Here is a 21,622-nt window from a genome sequence, read left to right as displayed (position 1 = left end):
CTTCATTGGAATTTGATTTTGCTTCACGGTTCACACCAACAGCAAATTGTTGGCGGCCCTATTCTGCACCGTTTCCAGTTCTACACTATCCTTTTTGAGATGCAGAGCAGTACACACAGTTGTGCACAATGCTGCCATTTTGCTCCTGCAAGTCTTACACTTGTGCAACAGTACTGCCCCTTCAGGGGACGCGGGTGGCGCTGTGGGTAAAAGCCTCAGCGCCTAGGGCTTGCCGAGCGAAAGGTCGGTGGTTCGAATCCCCGCGGCGGGGTGCGCTCCCGTTGCTCGGTCCCAGCGCCTGCCAACCTAGCAGTTTGAAAGCACCCTCGGGTGCAAGTAGATAAATAGGGACCGCTTTCTAGCGGGAAGGTAAACAGCGTTTCCGTGTGCAGCTCTGGCTTGCCAGAGCAGCGATGTCACGCTGGCCATGTGACCCGGAAGTGTCTTCGGACAGCGCTGGCCCCTGGCCTCTTGAGTGAGATGGGCGCACAACCCCAGAGTCTGGCAAGACTGGCCCGTACGGGCAGGGGTACCTTTACCTTTACTGCCCCTTCTCTCCCCTTAAAAATCTGTTCTAGGGGGTTGGCAAACCATCTGGAACCGTTTTCATTTAGGGGGGGGCAGGGATAGGAGAGGAATTAGAAGTCCTATTGCATGAGCAGAATGTCAATAGCACCACTATAGCACAAACCCAGTATTACAAGTTTGAGAGCACCATAGACTTTTATAAAGACGTTATACCATATTGACAATTTTATTTTCTATTGCTTTCCTAATTATCCACCACAACTCGTATGATGTGTTTCCAGTGTTTCATTGGTGGCTTAAGTTCTATAACATGGTGGACGTTTCATTTATATATATATAATACCCCAAAGCAAAAGAGGATGTATCTCAAGATGCTGAAAAAAAATATTTTGTTTTCAGAGCAGCCTGACATGCTATGGCCAATTTTTTACTTAAAAGCTGCCTTCAGAGCATATCAAAACAAATATAATAAATCATGTAAATAGCATATACATGCAACTTCTGCTTAACAAACACAATGTGTCCCCAGGAAATTGTTCACATAATGAGCCCACAATTTCCATTATTTCTTATGGGAACACTTGTAATGCAGGGTTTGCTATGTCTCTCCTCAACCCCATCCCTCTGACCATGGTTTCTTCCTGAAATCACTACAGCCAATCAGCAAAAGAGAGACAAAGTGAAAACAAAAAAACCCAAACTGATTTGTCTGATTTCTCCTGCTCCCTGATTTGTCTGATTCCCACCCACCCCCGCTCTCTGATTCGTCCACTATCAGTCCCCTCTTCCATAGTTGTTGCCTGAAAATGGCCACCACTGACCAGCACAGCAGAAACAACCAAGAAAGTAAGTAAGAAAGCCGGATATTCGGATACATGAATCTGCAGAGCCAGGGCTTTTTTTCAGCTGGAACTCCCTGGAACTCAGTTTCCAGCACCTCAGTTGTGGAACCCACCCTTGGAATCCCCTCCGCTTGAATAGTAAAGTCCTTCCTCTTCCAACAAGCCTTTTAAGTTGAGATCTTTCACTGTCTGCATCTGTACTGGAATGAGCTGTAAGATGTTTTTATGGCTTTATCGCCTGTTTTTGCTTCCCTGGTCTCCTCTGGTGAGGAAGGACAGAATAACTATTTAATAAATAAAATTAAAACATTGGCATATATATATATATATATATATATATATATATATATATATATGCATGCATTTATATACTGCATTTATATACTGCCAGTTCAGGCAATATGACATTGGCACTAAGTATTGAAGGAGACCCAAGTTCAGATTCGTAGATAGATAGCCCTGATGCTTCCTGGGTGACCTTGAGACACAGCCTATGTGGCAGGGCAGTTGTGAGTACTGTTATCAGATAGGAGTTGGAGTGAAGCATACATACATAGTTCATAACTTCTCAGTTCAGACATGCTAAAAACAGCTGTCAGTTTCACTTTCTATTGCTAGGAAAGAGGAAGTTCAGAAGACAGTGTGGGGAAGATTTTGAAATGTATGAATCTGCAGTTCAAGTCTGCCACATTCTCGCCCCACCCCTTTCTATTTCAAGCAAATGAACCCTTTGAACTACATGCTGATAAAACTGGCACAGTCCCTTGTCTTAAAGTTGCTATGTCACAGTGTACAAAGAAGCATTCCTAAGAAGGAGCAGTTTTTATATTTTTATCATGATTTATTAAACTAGGGGGTATATTTGAAAGACCTACTTTTTCTCCTTAGCAGAGATAAGAAACCATTAGGGCAACTGCTTTGAATGCCAGATCTAGAACCTGCCTAAAAGGACTCATTCCCCCCCCCCATCCTTTTATAATTACATATGCAGGGGTGGGAAGTACAGGCTGTCATTTTGATGGTAGGTATGTCATGTAGACGCTTTATTAGTTCTTCAGAAAAGGGGCTTCCTTTGATAAAAGCAGAAAGACAAGCAGAAACCAAAGCAGAACTCTCTTCCTGCCTTTGTTACCTTGGGGTCCATCTTGCACTTCTTGCACACTTTGACAACTGTGACTTTAGAGAAGAGATGGCAACTCTCTCTCCCCACCTCTCCAGAGGCACACAGCCATCGATAGCACCTTTGCTTTTCCATGTGTGGCAGTCTTGGGAATGCAGCATAACAACCGCATGCTCCTGCAGCACCACGAGACAAAGTATGAGTCAGTGAGGAAAGCACCTCATTGCATTACTTTTTAAAGACGTTTCATTCTTTCAGTGGGGCAGAAACAGAGGATTCCCCCAGTGTCCCAGCTCACCTGTTCAGCAGGGGAATTCCCAAATTCTTCCCCACTGAGCCCACACCTACCCGTCTTCAGGAAGGGGAAACGGCATTGGCTAAAACAGCTGAGCCCACAGCCAATGCACCCATTATAAGGAAGCACCAGACTCTCACTCTGCCTGTGTTCTCTAGAGAACATCTGCAGGGTGCTTCATTTCCTTAGCAATCACATGAACAGAGATCAGGTCTAACTTACTCCCGCGTAAGACTGCACAGGGTTGCAAACTGAACAAACCAAATCAAATCTCTTATCTGCCATCAACTCAACAGGTCGCTTTAAGCAATCTGCTTCTTCTCAGCCTCACAACGTATTTTGCTGTTTTCCATGTACAATACCCAACTGGAGAGGCATTTAAATCCTAGTTCTACATTGGTGATGCCAGTGTTGCCACTGTCACCTGAGAGCAGAAGGCTAGCTAAAGAAGAAGAGTTTGGGCTTGATATCCCACCTTTCACTCCCCTTAAGGAGTCTCAAAGTAGCTAACACTCTCCTTTCCCTTCCTCCCCCACAACAAACACTCTGTGAGGTGAGTGGGGCTGAGGGACTTCAGAGAAGTGTGACTAGCTCAAGGTCACCCAGCAGCTGCATGTGGAGGAGCAGGGAAGCGAACCGGTTCCCCAGATTACGAGTCCACCGCTCTGAGGATACACAGGCAGATTTCACATACAGTGGTACCTCGGGTTACATACGCTTCAGGTTACATAGGCTTCAGGTTACACACTCTGCTAACCCAGAAATAGTGCTTCAGGATGAGAACAGAAATTGGGCTCCAGCGGCGCAACAGCAGCGGGAGGCCCCATTAGCTAAAGTGGTGCTTCAGGTTAAGTACAGTTTCAGGTTAAGAATGGACCTCCGGAACGAATTAAGTACTTAACCTGAGGTACCACTGTACACTCCTTCTTTCCCTACCACTTCCTGCCTCCAAAACACCGGCTGCCTCATCTTTTTGCAGATTAGCACTCCCACCTTGCTTACCTGCTGCAATGATTCAGGCAGTTTCATTACAGTTTTTAGAACTGTTTTCAAACTAAGTTTCCAGAGCAGATAGCGTTAAAGTATAAGGCATGGCAGGCCAACTTTGGGCATTTTTAAAGTAACTTGCTGCTACTTCAAAGTCTGTGGGTGACAGCTGTGCATTAGAAGAGTTTCATTATTATTACCGTATGTCACACTTTGGAGGGAATGCCTCTTCCAATATATTGCTTTATGTGAACATTCGTTTATTTTCAAAGTATTATTTATGCCATTTTTATTCTGTCCATCAACTAAGTCCTTCAGGCAGTTTATAAAACTTATAAATCAATAAAATGCAATCCACTGACAAAAAGGGGGGAAGTTTACCCCATCATTAACCATTTACTTCCTGTGCCCCCTCCAAGAAGCAGAAGATGGTATATGTGAGTCTCCTCCCCATTTTATCCTCACAACAGCCCTGTAAGGTAGGTTAGGCTGAAAGATGGCATCTGGCCCCAAGTCTTCCAGTTGGCTTCATGGCTTTGTGGGGATTTTAACCTGGGTCTCCTTAGGCCTAGTCTAACCCAGACTTCCCCATGTCTTGGTGCCCACTGGATGTTGCTGGACTACAGCTCCCATTCTCCGTGACCACTGGCCATGTTGGCTGCAGAGTCCAAAACTTTTGGATAGCGTCAAGTTCAGGAAGGCTGCTCTAACCATTACACCACACTGGCCATAACTGTGAGTGTGACACCTAAAAACGGGTATTCTGGCTCACCTCACCATTACTGCAATAAACTATGCAAACTGATGCAGAATTATCTGATTAATCATATGTTTGGTCATATATTAAAAAAAATTATATACCGCTGTGTCATTTAAAAATATAACAAGGCAGTTTACAACAATAAAGCTTAAAAACCGTAGGGAAGTTAAAAGCAGACGTCAGTTAAGCACTGTGGAAGGACGGATTCTTAATTGACTGCAGAGGCCTGGCGGAGCAGGAAAGGTTTCAGGAGGCATTTAAAACTTGGGCCAGAAGGTCAAAGCTCCCGCGATCAGAAGGCTGCCTTCAAGCGCGCCCTAGTCCGAATAACGCGGCGCGCTGGACGGGAGGCGACGGGCAAGTCGCTTCTTGGAAAGCTTGTTCTCAGAAGCAGCGCCGAGCAGCGCCTTGGCTGGACGTCGCTGAATCAGAAATGTGTAATCCCCGTCGCCGCCCCGCTGCCAGCACTTCTTCCTTAGACCAAGGTGCAACTCGTGGGAAAGGCCCGCTCGCGAAAAGGGCCCGTGGCGCTTTAAAAAGCGGGATTTGGAGGGGAGGAGCGCACCGCGAAAAGCGGCGCGAGGAGGAAGTGAAGTCAGTCTCGCGGTGGCGAATCCGCTGCTCGGAGCGGAGCGGACGAAAAAAGAAAGAGAGCGAGCGAGCGAGCAGGCGGCGGGGCTGCGGGACCTGAGCTGGGCAGAGCCGCTTTGCATGGTGAGTGGCTTCGGAGAAGCGGGGTTTCCCGCCTCTCCCGCGCCCGGCTTTGGAGAGCCCGTCTTTCCCCGACGCGCGCTAGGGTGTGGTCGCAAGGGGGGGCTTTGCTGGCGGGCGGTTGGCAGCGCCCCCTCCCTCACCCCCCACCCCTCGCCGAAAAATCTCCGGCCTAAAAAGAGAGTCCAAAATGCTTGGGAATGTTGAGAAGGCACTGACTGGAATCCCCTCCTCCCCGCGCTTCCTCGTGGCTTTTCCCCCTCTGTGTGCGCAACCCGATTCTGTGGCAGTAGCATATAGTTGCTGCAAATGTTGCTCTTCGTCTTCAGTAGCCGTGGCAAGACTATTAGCCCGCAGCTACGCTTGGAAAGTATTGCCGAAGGGAACGCGCCGTTTTTTTTAAGCATTCGCTCCTTGTCTGGTCTTCCCTTCCTGAGGGCTTTTGTGTGTGCGCTTTTGAGGGAGACTCCTCGAAGAGCCATGAAAAGACAGAGGACAGCCGATTAATTCGGTTTATTATTCTGTTTTTACCATTGGGTGGGTGCGGTTGCTCTTTCTGGGTTTCCCGCCTCGTGTTTTGTTGCGCGGTTTTCCTATTTTTTCTCCCATTTGGAGGTATTTGCAGGACACGCGCACGTCCCAGGCAGACGTTGCCCAAAAAATTCCCCACTGGGGGTGTCCGAAAATAACCGTGGTTGTGATGGTGGTCAGGGGTAGGGCAGGCCTGGGGCGCCTTGTCGGCTCCTTGGCTGGGCAGGCCGAGCTGGGGGAACAGGAGGCCTCATTGGCTGCTAGAGAGATGCCCACAATGGCATGTTCAGCCAGGACCTTGGGCTTTGGGGGCTCCCTTCATGGGGCAAAGTTCCCTGCTGCCAGTGCCCCTCTCCCTGCAAGCATGGATGGAGCAGGAAAGTCAGCAGCCAGGAGATGCAGAAACAGCAGCTGCCGCAACTTGTTTACTTTCCTTGGTTGGGTCCAGAGGGAGAACCCTGTATGGCTGTGGTGCCCTGGCTGCATTTGCCAAATGCAGACAGGAGGATGTACTGCAGGTCCTGTAGATCTGGGGTCCCCAATCTTTCTAGCCCAAAAGCACTTTTGGAAATCTAAGAAACAGACATGAGCATGAAAAAAATACCCGTTTCGCATAAGCTGCCAAAACAAGCAAAAACATTTGCACTGCCTCAAAATACATACAACCTCCCCCTTTAATATGTATTTATATATAAAATAGGGAGTTGCGGGGGGCGTGGCAAGTGTTACCAGGGGTGTCTTTTGGGTGCCCATGGGAACCCCAGCTCTAGACATCGTAGAACTGTATTTTTTTTTACAATAATTTTTATTAGTTTCCAAATCCAAAATACACCTCATTATATCTATATCAAATCACAATACCAAATCAAATACCCAATTGTATAATTTTTGTGCCCCCACCCCCTGCGTGCTAGAATTACAGGTTTGATTTTTTTTTAAAAAAATCTGCTTCCAAAGTCTTACTTAATCCAGTTGTATTCCAATCGTAATTACTCTATAATCCATTCAGCAGCTGCAACGTTTATAACTTCTATTTGTATTAACACATTCAATAATTTATTAGTCCACAAATGAAGATCTATATCCTTTTGCTACTGCATGTAGTAATTATTTGTCCATAATTTTTCTTCTTTCTTTGCCAAATGTTAATCCATTTGTCCAGAAAGTCCCATGTCCCTCCAGTTGTTCTCTCTCCTTTCTTTTCTCAATTGTAGTTGCAATATAAATACCTCAGCCTAGGGAAAAAGTTAACTGGCACCCCGCCAAAGCCCTGACAGTTCTCCAATTTCTCTTCCTTTAGGTATTGTTGAACTGTAGCTCACATCATCCCTGATCTTTGGGCATGTTTACTGGGGCTAATGGGAGTTGGAGTTCAGGAAATCCCTGTTTTGATTTACTTACTAAGCAGTATCTAAATGCTGAAATAAATAAATAAAATATCTGGAGGGCCACAGGTTCTCGATTCCTAGTGCAGTGTGACCAAACAACAAGAAGCGAGAAATTAGGTTTTGTTTCTATAACTTAAAAAAAAAAAAATTATTGTGGCAGGCAATGTGTGTGTGTGTGTGTGTAGGAAGAACTTGAATATTGGAAGCGCAGTTCATCTCACACATCCTCTCACTTTCTGTTCCCACCTGCCCCATATTCCTAGTGGTGCAAGGCCACCTTGTATCATCAAGAGTGGAATGGGGTGAGACATTGCATCACAATCACATTCCTGAATGCAGTGCTATACTTTACCCATAAGGATGACTGGCAACAATTGACTCACTTTACCTTAGGATAAAGTGGGACACAGCTGGAGGGAGGTGACACTGAGCTTTTTCTCCAAATCAAGCTTCATCTTAATGTTTAGGCCCAAGCTTGATCTTAATGTTCATGTCCTCAGTCACACCTAAATGTGACAACGTTGGGAACAAGCATTTCTGTAGCTAAAGTACCTCGGAGCCTGCCAAGATTACTGGGAGGCAAGGGAGTTCTAGGCATTTTCCCAGCTTCACTTGCTGCCATTGCATGTGTCATATTCAGTCCCTGCTTCTCATAACAACAGCTGCAGAAGCCTCAGTGATGAATAGGTTTGTCAAGGAAATAGGAAGAGTGGTTTCTTTCCCATCCACCATAGAGGCCATAAGTGGTTGCTTGGGGTCTGAAGTGTGTGATATGGCGCTTGTTTCTCTAAAATGCAGGTAAGCAGCATTAGGAAAGGATTTCTCCCACCTTGCTAATATTTTAAAGGGGTAAGTGCCGAAGAATACACACAAGTGTTTTGGACCTGATTCAGGTTGCATGTATTCTACTTTTGTGTTACAACTTTGAACAGTGCTGAGTTTGCTCACTTTTCAGAGCGTGATAATATTCTTGTATGCATTCGGATTTGATAGTGGGTTTCACAGAAGTGTAGCTTGCGCACAGAAGTACATCATTTTTGCAGCCAATCTGCAGTGGAAGTATCCTCACCACATTTTGGTTGGAGTAAACCAGCAGTTTTCAGCAGAAGCCAGATTTTTACCACTTTGATAGTCTGGCCTTTGTATTAGTCACAAAGCCACATTTTCTTCCTCTACCCACCACCCCACCCCCAATTTTTCTTTTAAAGCATGAAACAAACATGCACATAAGGCACTTGAAATAAAAAACCAATGTGGACAGCATGCTTGATGCACTAGAGAGGGAGCTGTTGTGTTTGATTTGGAGACTGTATGTTCCATTACAAGAGCAAATGTGAGGAAAATCGAGCTCACCCCTGCAGCCGGACCTCCTCAGGTTTGCTCATGATTGGAGGAAATGGCCTCCTTTTCCAAAGTGAATTTGGGTCTAACTTCAACCTTGGAATATTATTCTTTTTATTAATAATAATATGTTTGGCCAGTGACCCATTGAGTAAATTGAGAAGCCTCAATTATATTTCCCTTTTGCCACTGTGGTTGGAGGCAGGTGTGTCTTGCAAGAAGCTTCTTCTGGAGCCAGGATGTGAGAATAGAGGCCATAACCCATAGGATAAGGTTGCCAGACGTCCCCGTTTCCCAGGGACAGTCCCCAGATTTACAAATCAGTCCCCATACAAAATCCGTTGAAGCTGAAAAGTGTCCCTGGATTCATCGGAAAAAATCTGGTAACCTTACCATAGGAACTTCGTGCTTGTGTGAATTATTTGCACACATGTGTGCTCCTGTTACCCTCTGAAAATCTGGAGTCTCCTGTGGGTTTGGATAAGATTGGTCTCTGTTACATTTGGAACAGTGAGACTTTTTTCAGCATCTACTTTCTATATCTCTTATCTGTTTCTCCACCACCACCTATCTTTAGGTGTGCAGCTGACAATTAAACTACCTGAGGCAAAAAAAAAAAAAAAACGTTTTGCAAGTTGGCAGCGCGTGAGCTGTTCAGGCTGTCTGTCCTCTGTGCAAACACCTCTCCGCATTTGGCAGGCTTCACTCAATGGTTCACATGGGTAGGTCTCTTTCCTGTGAGCAATTAACTCTGTGCTAGTGAGCCTGTGATTAGACACTGTGAATGTAATCATAAATGAAAACAACACTGCAAGCCCCCTAAATCACAGTCTAGAGTCACTGTTAGAAACTCAGATATAAGGACCCAGGTGGGTCCTTAAACCAGGGTTACAGTCGCCAAAATGAAATGTTTAGTTGCCATTTAGGGGGCAGATAACTCAAAAGCATATTTTTCAATGCAACTCTTGAATTCATTCTGATTGTGCAGATAAAAATAACTGACGGAATTCTACAGGATGTGTTGTTGGTGTGTGAAAACAGGCAAGATCCAAGGATGGGTGGAGACGTCAGATGCCATTCTGGCTCCTAGCTTCACGTGGTCACAAGTGACCGATAGCCAGGTGAAAAATGAGCCTGGCACATGGGAAATTTCAAACTCTGCTAGAGGTACAAGATAATTCCCACAAGCAACAGGAATAAAAAGGGCTCTTGTCAAACCTACATCCCAGATACTTAGCAGCTGGAAACTTGAACAGACAATGAGAACTGCTAAAAATAAAATAAAAGAATCATACCCAACTAAAGGAATTAAGGGGTATTATCACCAAAGACTTCATTCTTACTATTGGAGTTTGAGGTGAGCAAGCAATCAGTGTAAGTAATTGCCTACAAAGCAAAAAATTTAAAAGGGAGCACATCCAATATTAATAGATGGCCAGGTAGTATTCTGCTTTTCAACTTGACCAAAAAAGTCCACCTAGAGAACTACTGTCATTCACTCCTGCTTCCGGAAGTACAATGTTTTGTGTTTCCTGGAACTTGGGAGCTGAGAATTTGATGTTGACAGCTACTTCCTTAATAAATATGACCTTTGCAACATGAGTCATTTTTTTAGGTTGTTGACTTGAACATATGTTTTTCCATGGCTGTGACGATGATATTATGATGACTGTTGTCCTTATATAATTGACACCCTTCATATCTTTACTTGGCGATTCAAGTGCGTACCAGAAAGTTTAGGGTGAGATTCACCTAATGTGTCCCATCAGCAGAAGCCCCCCCCCACCCCACCCTGAGGATTTCTGCTTGCACAATGGGACTTCTCTCCTTGCCCACCTCCTGAAATTATTCCATTTGACATGCTGAACTGTTTGTGCTGATGGAACATTTCTCTTAAAATTCTTTCCTTTCTCTTGAATTCTTTCCTGAGGTTTCAGCAGTTAAAGTAGTCACCCTAGTGCAACAGGTCTACTTTTAAAAAAGGAAGTGACTTTTTGTGGTTAGGAAAGTGATGGAGAAGTGTAGTCAAAAGTATGGGATGAATGAATCAGTAATGCAAAGGCATTTATCTTCCCTTGCATTTTGAAAATTCAGTTTCTTTGGCATCTTTCCTTTAGTGGAGCCTTATATAAATTTGATTTCTGAGTGTTTATTGTGCCTTCTCTCCCCCCACAAAAAAGTTGGGGGGTTTTGTATCCCCTTGCCAATCTATGAATTAAATACTTTGGTATATTTTGCAACCTCTGCAACTAAAGCTACTTCACTTTCCCAGTTCTGACAAATGTCTGCACTGTTTTGTATTGGAAGTTTGGTGGCAATCCCTAGGTGGCACCAGTAAGCATTGCAATCATTTTATAGTTCGGTTACATACGTTCTGTTATCTCCATTTAACCAATTAAGCTTTTTTCTTATATTCGACCAACATTTTCTCTGCACACGTTGCATTCAGTATAGGATTGCTCCTAATTTTTGTACAACATAATACGTTTTGTGATTGCCCCCGCATGCAAAAATTAAAACAAACAGATTTACCAAAGCTTTGAACTTTAAGGCTTCATTTAAAGTTCACTGCAGGCTCTGTGAAGTATAAAATCTACAATATTTCCACAGATTAATATATGCAGCCTGGGTTTTGGACTGGGAACTCGTAGTAGGAGTAGGAGTAGTAATTCATTTATAATTGCTTCCCATGGAGCATCCCAAGGGGATTTACAGTATATTAAAAGCATGTATAAAACAGTCACATAGATTGCGTGGCAGCCATACCTTAACCAACAGTACTGCAGCTTGCTTTGCTTAAGGCAGGTGTGGAGAGGCTGTATCCCTCCAGGTGATGCTGGTCTCCAGCTACCATTGAGCCCGACCACCATGTCTGATACTTGTGCATCAGGGCAGCCACTGGTTGCTTGCAGTAGGTGATAAGTGACACACTTCTCTCCTGGACACCTGAGATGTATGCTTTTTGGACGCACCTTACTTCTGTGGTTGTAAGTGGCTTTAAACTATATTTAACATGGTGCTTTAGTTGTTGCAACCCATGCTGGGACTTAGGGTGGTGGGCGGGCAGGCCATAAACTGGTTATAATAATAAGAATACATTTCCAGTTGTTAGTGGATAATTGGAGCCTGAGCCGCAGACCGATACTTATTTCCTGTGGTTTTTATTGCCAAGTTAAAACAATTTGGTCTGCCTTAGTGATTTCCTATTCCTTTGAGGTTTCCCCTTTGGAGTTTATTGTTCAGCGTCCCCACTTCCTTCGTACTCTGCTTTCATTCTCCTTGTCTGAGCTAGGCTTAATTGTGCTTAAACTGCACAGGCAAAGAGCAGCAAGATTTGCAGTGGAGTGTTCAGGCAGACATTGTGGGATGGTAAAAGAAAAAAGAAAGTGCAATAATCCAGTGTGGAAGTTACCACCTACCTGGGTAGTAAACATACATAGGAATGCCCTGCATATATATTTAAATTAAAGTCAAACTTGGAGTGTTGCTTGGAAATAATTTTAATTTGAGTACATGGAAGTAGTTAAGCTCATGACAGCTTGACTGCAGGCATTGATTTTCATTGTTACAATTTACGTGGGGAGAAAAGGAAAGCATTGAGGCCTACGAACACTAATTTTAGCTTGTGAAAAAGCTGTTTATTTCAGGCATAGGCAAACTCGGCCCTCCAGATATTTTGGGACTACAACTCCCATGATCCCTAGCTAACAGGACTTGTGGCCAGGGATGATGGGAATTGTAATCCCAAAACATCTGTAGGGGCAAGTTTGCCTGTGGCTGGTTTATTTGTTACGTTGCCATACATCCAATAGCAGTAATCAACCTGTAATAATAATTCAAGGTATTTTCCATTAAAGAAATAAATCATTGAAAACATTTCCATCCCATGTAACATCAGTGACTTTGTTGTCTGGCTGCATTGAGCATCTGGAAATTATGCATGAAAGGGAGCATGCAGATATGTTAATTAAGCCAGCCCAAGGTGTTGTAGTTTGGAGATGAAAAGCTTTGGGGTTCCTGATAGCAGGGGTGGGGCAGAGTAAATCATTCCCAGCATTTCCTTCTGACTTGTGAAAGTTTTGTTACCATTGGTCCATCTATCCCGGTATTGGTTCCTATGCCTGCCCCACAAGCCTTGGGCTCTGCTACCTGAAAGCCCTTAACATTTTACAACTGAGTCCTGGGCCACTTCCTTTTTTGAGAATGATTTTCCTCATCATTTTCACCACTGCATCCAAGCAGTGTCCCAGGGACTGCACAGCCTTTCCTAGCTCAGATGTTATGGAGAAATATGGTTGAGTGTGATGAGCACACTGACGGCACCTTGCCACGAAACTTCTAATGACCACTCCCAATGGCTTCGTGTAGATAATAAATAGCACTGGAGATAAGAGAGTCCCCTATGGCGTAGCTGCCAGGAGGCCAAAAGGCACTCTTCCAATGCTACTCTCTGGACTTGGTCCTGAAGTACGATTGCAGCCCCCAATTTCCATTCCCTGGAGCCGGTCCAGGAGGTTGCTGATGAGAGATCAAGAAGCTGGAGCAAGGTTGCACTCCTCCTATCTGCAAAGGTCCTCTAAGAATGCTTGCATCTGCCCCACCACAGACCTCTTCACTACCTTCCCCCAAAAGAGGGAGTATTTGCAACTGGTCAGTAGTTGTTCCAGTCCAGAGCTGGTTTCTTCAGGAGCTGTTGCATCACTGCCTGTTTCAATGCAGCAGGGACCATCCCCCCACACAGTGAAGTGTCAAATAAACACATTTCTATAAAAACCCATTTGTCATCAACGAAAACACCAGCAGCAGTATGTGCAAATAAAATATCTTGAGAAGTTCTGCCCTTTCCCCCAGTCTGTGGAAAGATATAAAATTCTGGTGTGAAATATCTGTCAAGGAGGCCTCTATGATCTTCAGATGGTAATTGCTGGGTATATACTGGCAAGCTTGAGCTGCAGAGAGGGAATTAACCAAGAGATGAAAAGAAGTCACACGCAATTCTTCTTTTGCAGGTAGAAGCCCTGTGATTTCCGAAGATTACAAGTAACCTGGCTTCAGCATCAGCAATGGACCAGGTTGGATCAGAAATTATTTTCAAATAATTGTATCGTCTGAAGAAATGTTGAGTTGTTTGTCCAAGAAAAGTTATTTTTGAGTCACCTTTTCTAGAAGCCCCTGCCCCCTTTCCCCCTAAAACTGTTCAGCAGAACAAAGGAGCAAGCTGTGGCTCTCACTCACCCCTGAGCTATGTAGAGACATAGGGAATCCCTGCTTAGGAGTGGAGGTCCCCGTCTCTTCCAAGTTCTCAAAGTTTACAAATTGCTGCAGTGCACAAGCACAGATCCCATATGTTTAGATAAGTGTTTTCTTGTGGAAAGCACCGCCCTTGTAAGGTAGCTCAGAATCACTTGAGAATTCAGTCCCGAGTAGCTGTGTTAGTCTGTTGCGACAAAAAACAGCAAAGAGGCTTGTGGCACCTTAAAAGACTGACCGGTTTATTATAGCATAAACTTCCACAGACATCGCCTGATGAAATGGACTGTAGTCCACGAAAAGTAATGCTGGCACAAGGCTCAGTCAGGCTGGTCCTTAATCTCATTTTTCAGACATCAAGTGTGAATTAAAAGATGCCAAGATCACCTTATTAGCAATGGTGTGATGGTGATTCGAAGACAGTGCAGAGTTGAAAAAGAAATGCACTACATCAGAGTTACAAAATAACTGCCCCTGGGACACTAGAAACCATACTTGGCTCTCACTCTGGAGAGTTTGACAGTGCCTGGTATTTTTAGTATCTTAAGAGCTGCTAACTTCCCCTTTTTTGTATTTAAATATAAACTGATATTCTCCGGTTTCACAGGGTAAGATTATAGATATGCATAACCCCTGGATCAAGATGATACAGGATTTCATGCACTAGAACTGCTATTATAAATAATTTTAAATAAGCATTAAATGAAGTTGTCTGCATGCTTGTCTATCATAAATAATACCTGTTCTGTTTCTCTCTCCCCCCCATTATAGGGTGATTATAATAGCCCCTTTCAGGAGGCACAGCTAACCAAGATTCTCCTCTACTCCTTTCTGGAGAAGTCTTCCGACTGTGCTTTTGCTTCAGAGCTTTGTGCTTTGAAAAACCAGTTGGTTTCAGAGCAGGACGATGATGACGAGCTTCAGACAGATGGCAACAGATTTGGGCAACCTGAGGACAGTAGGTATTTTATCTTGAGCAAACAAGTTTGTTTGTTTGTTTGATACCCTGGCTTTTCCCTCAGTGCAGCATGAATTTAAACACACAGAACTACAAATATGCAATATTTTAAGAACAGTTAAATAAATAACACTATTAAAAATAGCTCTGCTGACAGTTATGGCCATTTAAAAGCACACATGCAAAAACATACATTATTATCCTTTCTTTTCTGCAAGCAGCTCAGAGCAGTGTACCCCTTGCACACATAATTCTCTCAGTAGCCCTGCGATGTAGATTAGGCTGAGAGGCAGTGGCTACCCTAAGGTTTCCTAGCAAGCTCTGTGGCAGGGATTTGAACCCTGGCCATAAATTCAGTGCTGTAACCACCATGCTACGGTGGACACTTGTAGCAAATCCTCTGTGCTGTCCTCCTCAGCTGTCTGTTTGGAACCTAACTTCAACCTTGGGCACATCCAGTGCATTTTTAAAACACATGACTTCCCCCAAAGAATCTAGGGAACTGTAGTTTGTAAAGGGCCCTGTGAGTGGGAAACTACAGTTCTCAGGATTCTTTAGGGGAAGTCCTGCTTTAAATGAGTGCTGGGTAGTGCTTTACCTATGTGGTGTGGATATGCCCCTTATTTATTTGAACAATTTATATACCACTTAGGTACAGTAGTCTTTCAGTGATTTTTTTTTCCCCAAAGGTGCAATACAAAGAATAACAACCAGTTTTCACTAAAAAACGAAACATCAGTTAAAATGCCTGCTGGAATAAAAAAGCCTTCAGTAGGCCCTGGAAGTTCAGAGAGGAAGAGTGAGCAGAGAATTCCATTCTGTTTAATCTTTTTTCAGTCATATATCCAAATTCAGATGAAGAGGAAATTTTCCGGATTATTGGAGCTCAGCTGGCTGAAATCGGAGATCAGCTGGCTGCCGAGATTGACCCATCACTCATACAGAATCTTGTGCGGCAGTTTATGGCGAAGAACATGTCCAAAGAGGTGATTGAGAGGAATGAAATCTAAGGCTTACTTCAGAGTTTCATCTACCATGATAAGTGAAATCCTGGATCCAAATAAGTGCTGTGTGATTTTTCTGGGAACCCTTGCAAAGTCCATGCTTCTCTTGCAGAGGTGACTTGGTCAATGGGATGTATAATAATTACTTCAGCTTTACTGTTGGGACTGAGGAACATAAAATTGGAGTTGGGAGAGAGAGTTCAGGCATGTTTTGCTGTGGATTCTCTTACAATCTCGTGAGCTAAAAGGCAGTGATTTCTACTTCAGGAACGCAGGGATATGGCTTCTTCTTGGACAGAGGACAACAAGGCATTCAGCTTCATTTCCATAGCTGAAATTTCTGTCCACCAGCAACAGGCTAGACTTGTAGTCTTGCAGCCAACTTAGCTGCAAAACTGGCATTGGGGCACAAGAGTGTTCCACGAAGCAGGCGAGTCCAAGGCTTGCTCCCACTGCTTCCCTTGGGGTGATAAAAGTCCCTCCCCCTAGAAGGTAGAATCATAGAATTATAGAGTTGGAAGGGACCATGAGGGTCATTTAGCCCAACCCCCTGCAAAGCAGGAATCTTTTTATCCAACATGGAGCTTGAACCTACATCCCTGAGATTAGGAGTCTCATGCTCTGCCAACTGAGCTATGTCACCAGACTTCCATTATTTATGTCGAGGGTGTTCTCATAAAAGCAGTCTCCCCATATGTGTGATGAAGCAGGCACAACCTTGCAAACAGAACATCATTTTTCATTGGAGGAGAATCTTGATTCTATGACTGTAATCTGTAACAGTACTTCTGTTGTGGTGGGAGCATGTTTTAAAGAAAATTTAAAACATGGAAGAGGTACAGCTGTTGTTTTTTCATCTATTGGTGAGAATTGTTTTAAGAGGAATTATTTGTCCGTTAAGCAAAGGAGAGCCTACTAACAACAGATGTTGGAGGTGTGGAGCAAGCAAAGCAAAATTGCCCCGTGTTGTGGTTCATTTGGCCGGGGGCGGGGTTGGTTGCTTTCATTTATGTAGAAGGTGTATTTCCATTTTGATCTCCCCCACAATAAATTGCATTAGGTTACTCACCAGAAATATGGCTATAAATGGAGGAGGCTGCCATTATTTTAAAGTGGGTGGCCAATGCATGATTATAAAAAAGTAGAATGCAACTTAATGCCACTCAAGCTTCAGTGGTAAAGGCTTATAAACAGTTGACACCTGCAAATTATAATCTAAAAGTATTTTGTCTTCTTTGAGGAGTTACTTTGCTATTGACATATTATTGGATTGTTGAATTTTGAAATCCGTACATAAATGAACCCATGTATAATTTGGATTTTTTTTTAAATTAATCTATCGTTGGTGGATGTTAATGATTGTTACGCTGATCTTTGATGTTTGGAACTATTGTAATATAAACAGCAAAGGAGCAAAACAAAGATCTGCCAAATGCCTTGCATTGTGTGGGGACAAGGGGGAAGAGAAAATAGGTTTTATTTGTGAGGGATTGGAGTAGAGAGGAACAGAAGGGCAGCATTTCAAAGAGGTACATTTTTCCCCTCTCTTTTTTTTAGGCAATAACCAATCACCTGTCTCAAGTAGTGAAGGAAGTTGTGCGAAGGATGCCTTTGGAAATGGAGCAAGAGAGAGCCATGCTAGTGGTAGCTATGGTTTTAGCCAAAAAAGTAGCAAACACTGTGCCATCTCTTCTACAACAAGTGTTCAGCACAACCGTGAACTACATCAACCAGAACCTCCGTGATTATGTGAACAACTTGGAACCTGAGGTGATATAAAATAAAATCCAGATGTTGCTATTTAATTATCTCCATGCCCAGTGAATAATTCAGCCCTACTTTGGAAGCTAGGGGGGAAAGGAGTGGTTATTCAGGCCGTGTGAAATGTTGTAGGAAAGGGGTTTGTTGGGTCCCTGATTTTACATCATGTGTGAATAGGATGCACAACTGGGGCCCATGTGCAAGTGCTGCTGCTTGTGGCCAGAGACAAAACAATGGGGCATGACTTCTATACAGCCTCCCCATCTTGCATCCTCACATGCAAGAGGCAGTCACTGCAGTTCAAGTGACACATTCCAGCCAGACAAGAGGACTTGAGGGTGCACAGGGGGGCCCACAGGGGAAATGGACTGGGGGAAATCCCAAGGGCCTGAAGTTCCATACGTTTCCTCTGTTAGGGTGAGGAAATTGAGCATTTTTGACTCTGTTTGGTGTGTTAGCCTTTCCAAGATCACAAAATTTTGGGGGCTTGCAAACCAGAGAAAACATTGTTAGCAACACACAGAGAGACCCCTGAAGCTTGTTTCATCAACTCCAAGATTTCAGTTGCAGCAGGGAGGAGTTAGGGAAGGCTGCTGCAGGCACATGTGTGTCCAGAGATGCCATGTTGGCAATATGTATTCTGACATGTGAACCTGCCTTCAGTTGGACCCTAAAGGATGGGCTGGGGAAACCCAGCCAGATGGGCGGGGTATAAAGAATAAATTATTATTATTATTATTCATACATGCAGGGCGTGTATGAAAGAAAAAGCCTTTTGGCGTTCACTTTTTTGGGAAATACCTAAATATGTGGACCATTGAATATAACTGTAGTGGACTGAACATAACTCCCTCTTTTCTTTCTCTTCTAGAGGTGAATGAAGGGAACACAACATGTCTACCTTTAAAAAATCTTTTTTTAAAAAAAACCAGGAAACAGTTATAAGGAACTGTTTTAAGCTTTGCTTGCAATTTTTACCAATAGTAATTAGTTCCATTGTGCTGCTTACCTTGCTTTAAAGTATGAATTATGAATGACATTTTTTTTCTACTTGAAATACTTGGTCCTGCTCTACATCTCAGGAGGCAAGTGGCTATTATTCTTGGGGTCATGGCGGGAGCAGTCCGTCATTCCTTGCAAATGACAAGCTTGGAGCAAAGGGTAGATGTTCTGTTCTGCCAGTTGCCAACTGGATTGGAGTGTTTGGGATCACTTATAAAACTACAAAGCCTTAATGAGCAATAGCAGGTGCTCCAACCCATCTAAGGACATCACTCTTGGGCATCAGTGAAAGGAATTGCACTAATGTGAAAAAAACCTTAGCTTGGGGGAACAGTTCTGGCTATGTATGCTGCTATTGCCCCATGGTACCTAGCCTTGGAGCAGCTTCATTTTTCCAGTTGTCTTGGAAACTGGCTCTAAAGAGCCAGTTGTTGTCCAGTTTTTAGCAGATCATTGTTAATTCAAGTAGTTGATATATGTATTTGTGTTGCTGTTTGTAAAATTTCAAAAATGAAAATTGTTCCTGTTTTCTTTTTACATTAGGCAGCAAATTTTACAGCAGAGGTGGTTAACCTGTTGCCCTGGTAGCATGTGTTTCTGGACCACTCAACCAGCCTAAATGAATAGGAATGCTGTGGCCACAGGCCACCCACTCTTGCTTTAAATGAAGCTGCCTTGTGATGTCCAATAAAAATCCCTTAAGGTTGCTTGATTGGTGGGTTCTGCTCTGTCATGCAAGTGTTTTATTTGCACTTGGGAATTTCCAGCTCATAATAGATTAGGTAGCCCTGGGCTCTTTCTTTGTAAACTTGCCAGCTGTTGGTATCGCTTTATAAATCTGACATAGTTGCAAGGGGGGGTTGTGTTTATGTGTGTGGATTGCTGGCCTTCTCCTTACACCACCAGCTAAATTTGAAAAGGTGTCCCCCCCACCCTATTGGACCACACCCTATAATCCTGAATAAAATTTTGATTCAGCATTAAGGGTTGAGAAAGTGTACACAGGGTGTATGTGGGAGTACTGCCTTAGTAGTTCTCAATTTTAGCCAAATTTACTTGACTTGGAAAAAAGTAAAATGTAGTTCAACTATGGACTAATTTGGAATTTTGGAAATGTGTATTCCACATGAGGAGTTCCAAGAAGTCCAACAGTAAAACATGGCTCTTTTATTAAGGAAAGGAAAGGTTAGCCTATGGAGCTAAAATTGCTTTTTTATTTCTTTCACTTCAGCTCTTTATGGCAGCACAGGAAGAATATTTTGAGAGCTGGAATTTTATGCTGACCCTTTGTCAAAACTTGAGTGCTAGGGAATGTGGTTTTGATAAAATACTGAGATGAAAGGTTAAGATCTAAAAAATTGATCCTGTATTCCTAATCCCTTTTCTTTCTAGCTGCAGTTCTTGTTTCAGAATTTAAAGGGAAGACATTACCAGCAGCCAGTGTGTTAATATTGGTGTTAGAGGAAAAGTGGGTGGAATAACAGGTGCAACTCCTGTGGCTCGAACACAGCTACCGTACCACAGAAAAATCAAAAAGTTTTATACCACCACTCCTCTCTCCAGACAAGCAAAAAGCATCATGTGACACTTTCCAGACTGGCAAAAGCAGTAGTGGGCATGCATGGGGTGGGGGTTAGAGCCCGAAAAGTGCTGTGTGTGTCAGATGGGGAGCTGTGCATGGCCATATTCAAGCCTCAGGCCCACCAGCTTTCCCACACCTGTACTAAACAGAAGGAAATACCACACATCTTTTCTTCAAAACTGACTTTATTAAAGTGCAACTGAGGGCTAGGGGCATGGGTCTTACAACAAAGCGCCATCAGCAGAGAAAAAATAAACATACCCCTTCAATTTATAAACAGTAGATGGGGGAGCTGGTAACTCCTTTTTAACACTGGAAATAGCAAGTTTTTTTAATTCATCAAATGGCACAAAAGGCTTCAGACAGTAATTTTGAAAATGCTGTACTTGCATAAGGAATTAGAAAAATACAGTTCCTTGAACACTTAACTGATTTGCATGTCACATCAGTCTTTCAGAATGCAAATTTGCTTATTATTGAAAATCAACCAATTGTTTTAGGAATTCACTAGAAGCAAACAATTTTTTTTCTAATACCTCTAGTCATAACTCAAACCCTCTATGCTTTTGTATGAACAGGATTGAAATAGGCTTTTAACCCATATGCTGATGAGTTGCTTTTACGGTTTTATAAATTGTGGTTTGTTACATAGTCTTTCGTTTATCTCATCTCTTTTGCTCTCACAATCAAAATCCATAATCTTTTAGAGTGCAACCAAGTTTCAATCTCTTCCAACATAACTTAAAGCATTATCAGGGGTAAAATAGGTTCTACTTAATGAGCAATGTCTGAAAGTCTGCATTGGTTTGTAACAGTTTATACTGCTAGGACAGTTCCTAGACAAAATTTGCTTTAAGTCCTCATAATCAGTAGTTAGAGGGCATCACTTAAGGAATAACAATGCAATCAAACTCAGCTTTCTAGCCGTGGAAAGAGGTTTTCAATGGCAGTCACCTGCCACACTGTTGTCTGAATGTGCATTTGTGGCTTGGTTTGTATGGTACAGTCTAATAACTTTAGGTGTTCCAATGCAGAATTGTAGACCACCCTGCTCATAAATAGTACAGTATATAAATGGGTACCTCTAGGTGACACACTTTCACATGCAATACAGTTCTAAAAGTCCACCTATATGCCTGTTACTGCTAACACAATAACACATATGTTCATGATTTCTCCTAAATAGTTTATTGTTTGCAGCTCCAAAAACCATATAGACTCCAGCCTGTTGCCTGTGCTATATGAACATTAACCCTGAGAAGTACTGTTGCCAGAGTATAGAATGTTAGTTTTTAATTTATAAACAAACTAGCCCTTCTCTAGTGATGCTTCAAGAAAAGCTGTGAAATAACACTGCTTCAAAGCATCCATCTCACTGCTAAAAACAGACATTCATCTGAACCAACTAAATAAATGTATGACTATATATCACAGAATAAGAGAAATTATCGTATGAGACACCTTTACCAAGTCCTATTTCATCTTGAAGCCCTAATATCTTCAGGAAAAGACTACCCCCACACACACTTATTTCAGAAATCTACAGAAAATAGAACAGATTA

The 21,622-nt window shown here is 43.1% G+C and overlaps 1 protein-coding gene and 1 long non-coding RNA gene across 6 annotated transcripts; both read left to right on the top strand.

The window, feature by feature from the left end:
• Positions 1 to 4,738: 4,738 nt before the first annotated feature.
• BID (BH3 interacting domain death agonist) lies at positions 4,739 to 18,995 on the top strand (the record flags this gene model as incomplete). 5 transcript variants are annotated; one of them, XM_081927486.1, is made up of 6 exons in its annotated part: positions 4,748 to 5,246; positions 13,513 to 13,575; positions 14,525 to 14,711; positions 15,549 to 15,697; positions 17,273 to 17,485; positions 18,348 to 18,995. In XM_081927486.1, exons 2-6 carry the CDS (start codon positions 13,567 to 13,569, stop codon positions 18,351 to 18,353), a joined length of 564 nt encoding a protein of 187 aa, XP_081783612.1. In that variant the 5' UTR covers positions 4,748 to 5,246; positions 13,513 to 13,566. The 5 variants fall into 5 exon arrangements, with proteins under 5 accessions (XP_081783610.1, XP_081783608.1, XP_081783612.1 ...); XM_081927484.1 differs by lacking the exon at positions 18,348 to 18,995 and having other exon boundaries at positions 4,739 to 5,246; positions 13,517 to 13,575; positions 17,273 to 17,494; XM_081927482.1 differs by lacking the exon at positions 18,348 to 18,995 and having other exon boundaries at positions 4,741 to 5,246; positions 17,273 to 17,494.
• LOC309379407 lies at positions 9,567 to 12,084 on the top strand. Its single transcript, XR_014172484.1, has 2 exons — positions 9,567 to 11,984; positions 12,024 to 12,084. It is a non-coding gene; the product is annotated as an uncharacterized lncRNA (long non-coding RNA).
• Positions 18,996 to 21,622: the final 2,627 nt, after the last annotated feature.

Source organism: Podarcis melisellensis (genome assembly GCF_964234715.1).
Source record: "Podarcis melisellensis genome assembly, chromosome: 10".
In the NCBI taxonomy this organism is placed as follows: domain Eukaryota; kingdom Metazoa; phylum Chordata; class Lepidosauria; order Squamata; family Lacertidae; genus Podarcis; species Podarcis melisellensis.
The sequence above is the reverse complement of the archived record's forward strand: the minus strand, read 5'-3'. Positions and strand labels throughout refer to the sequence as shown.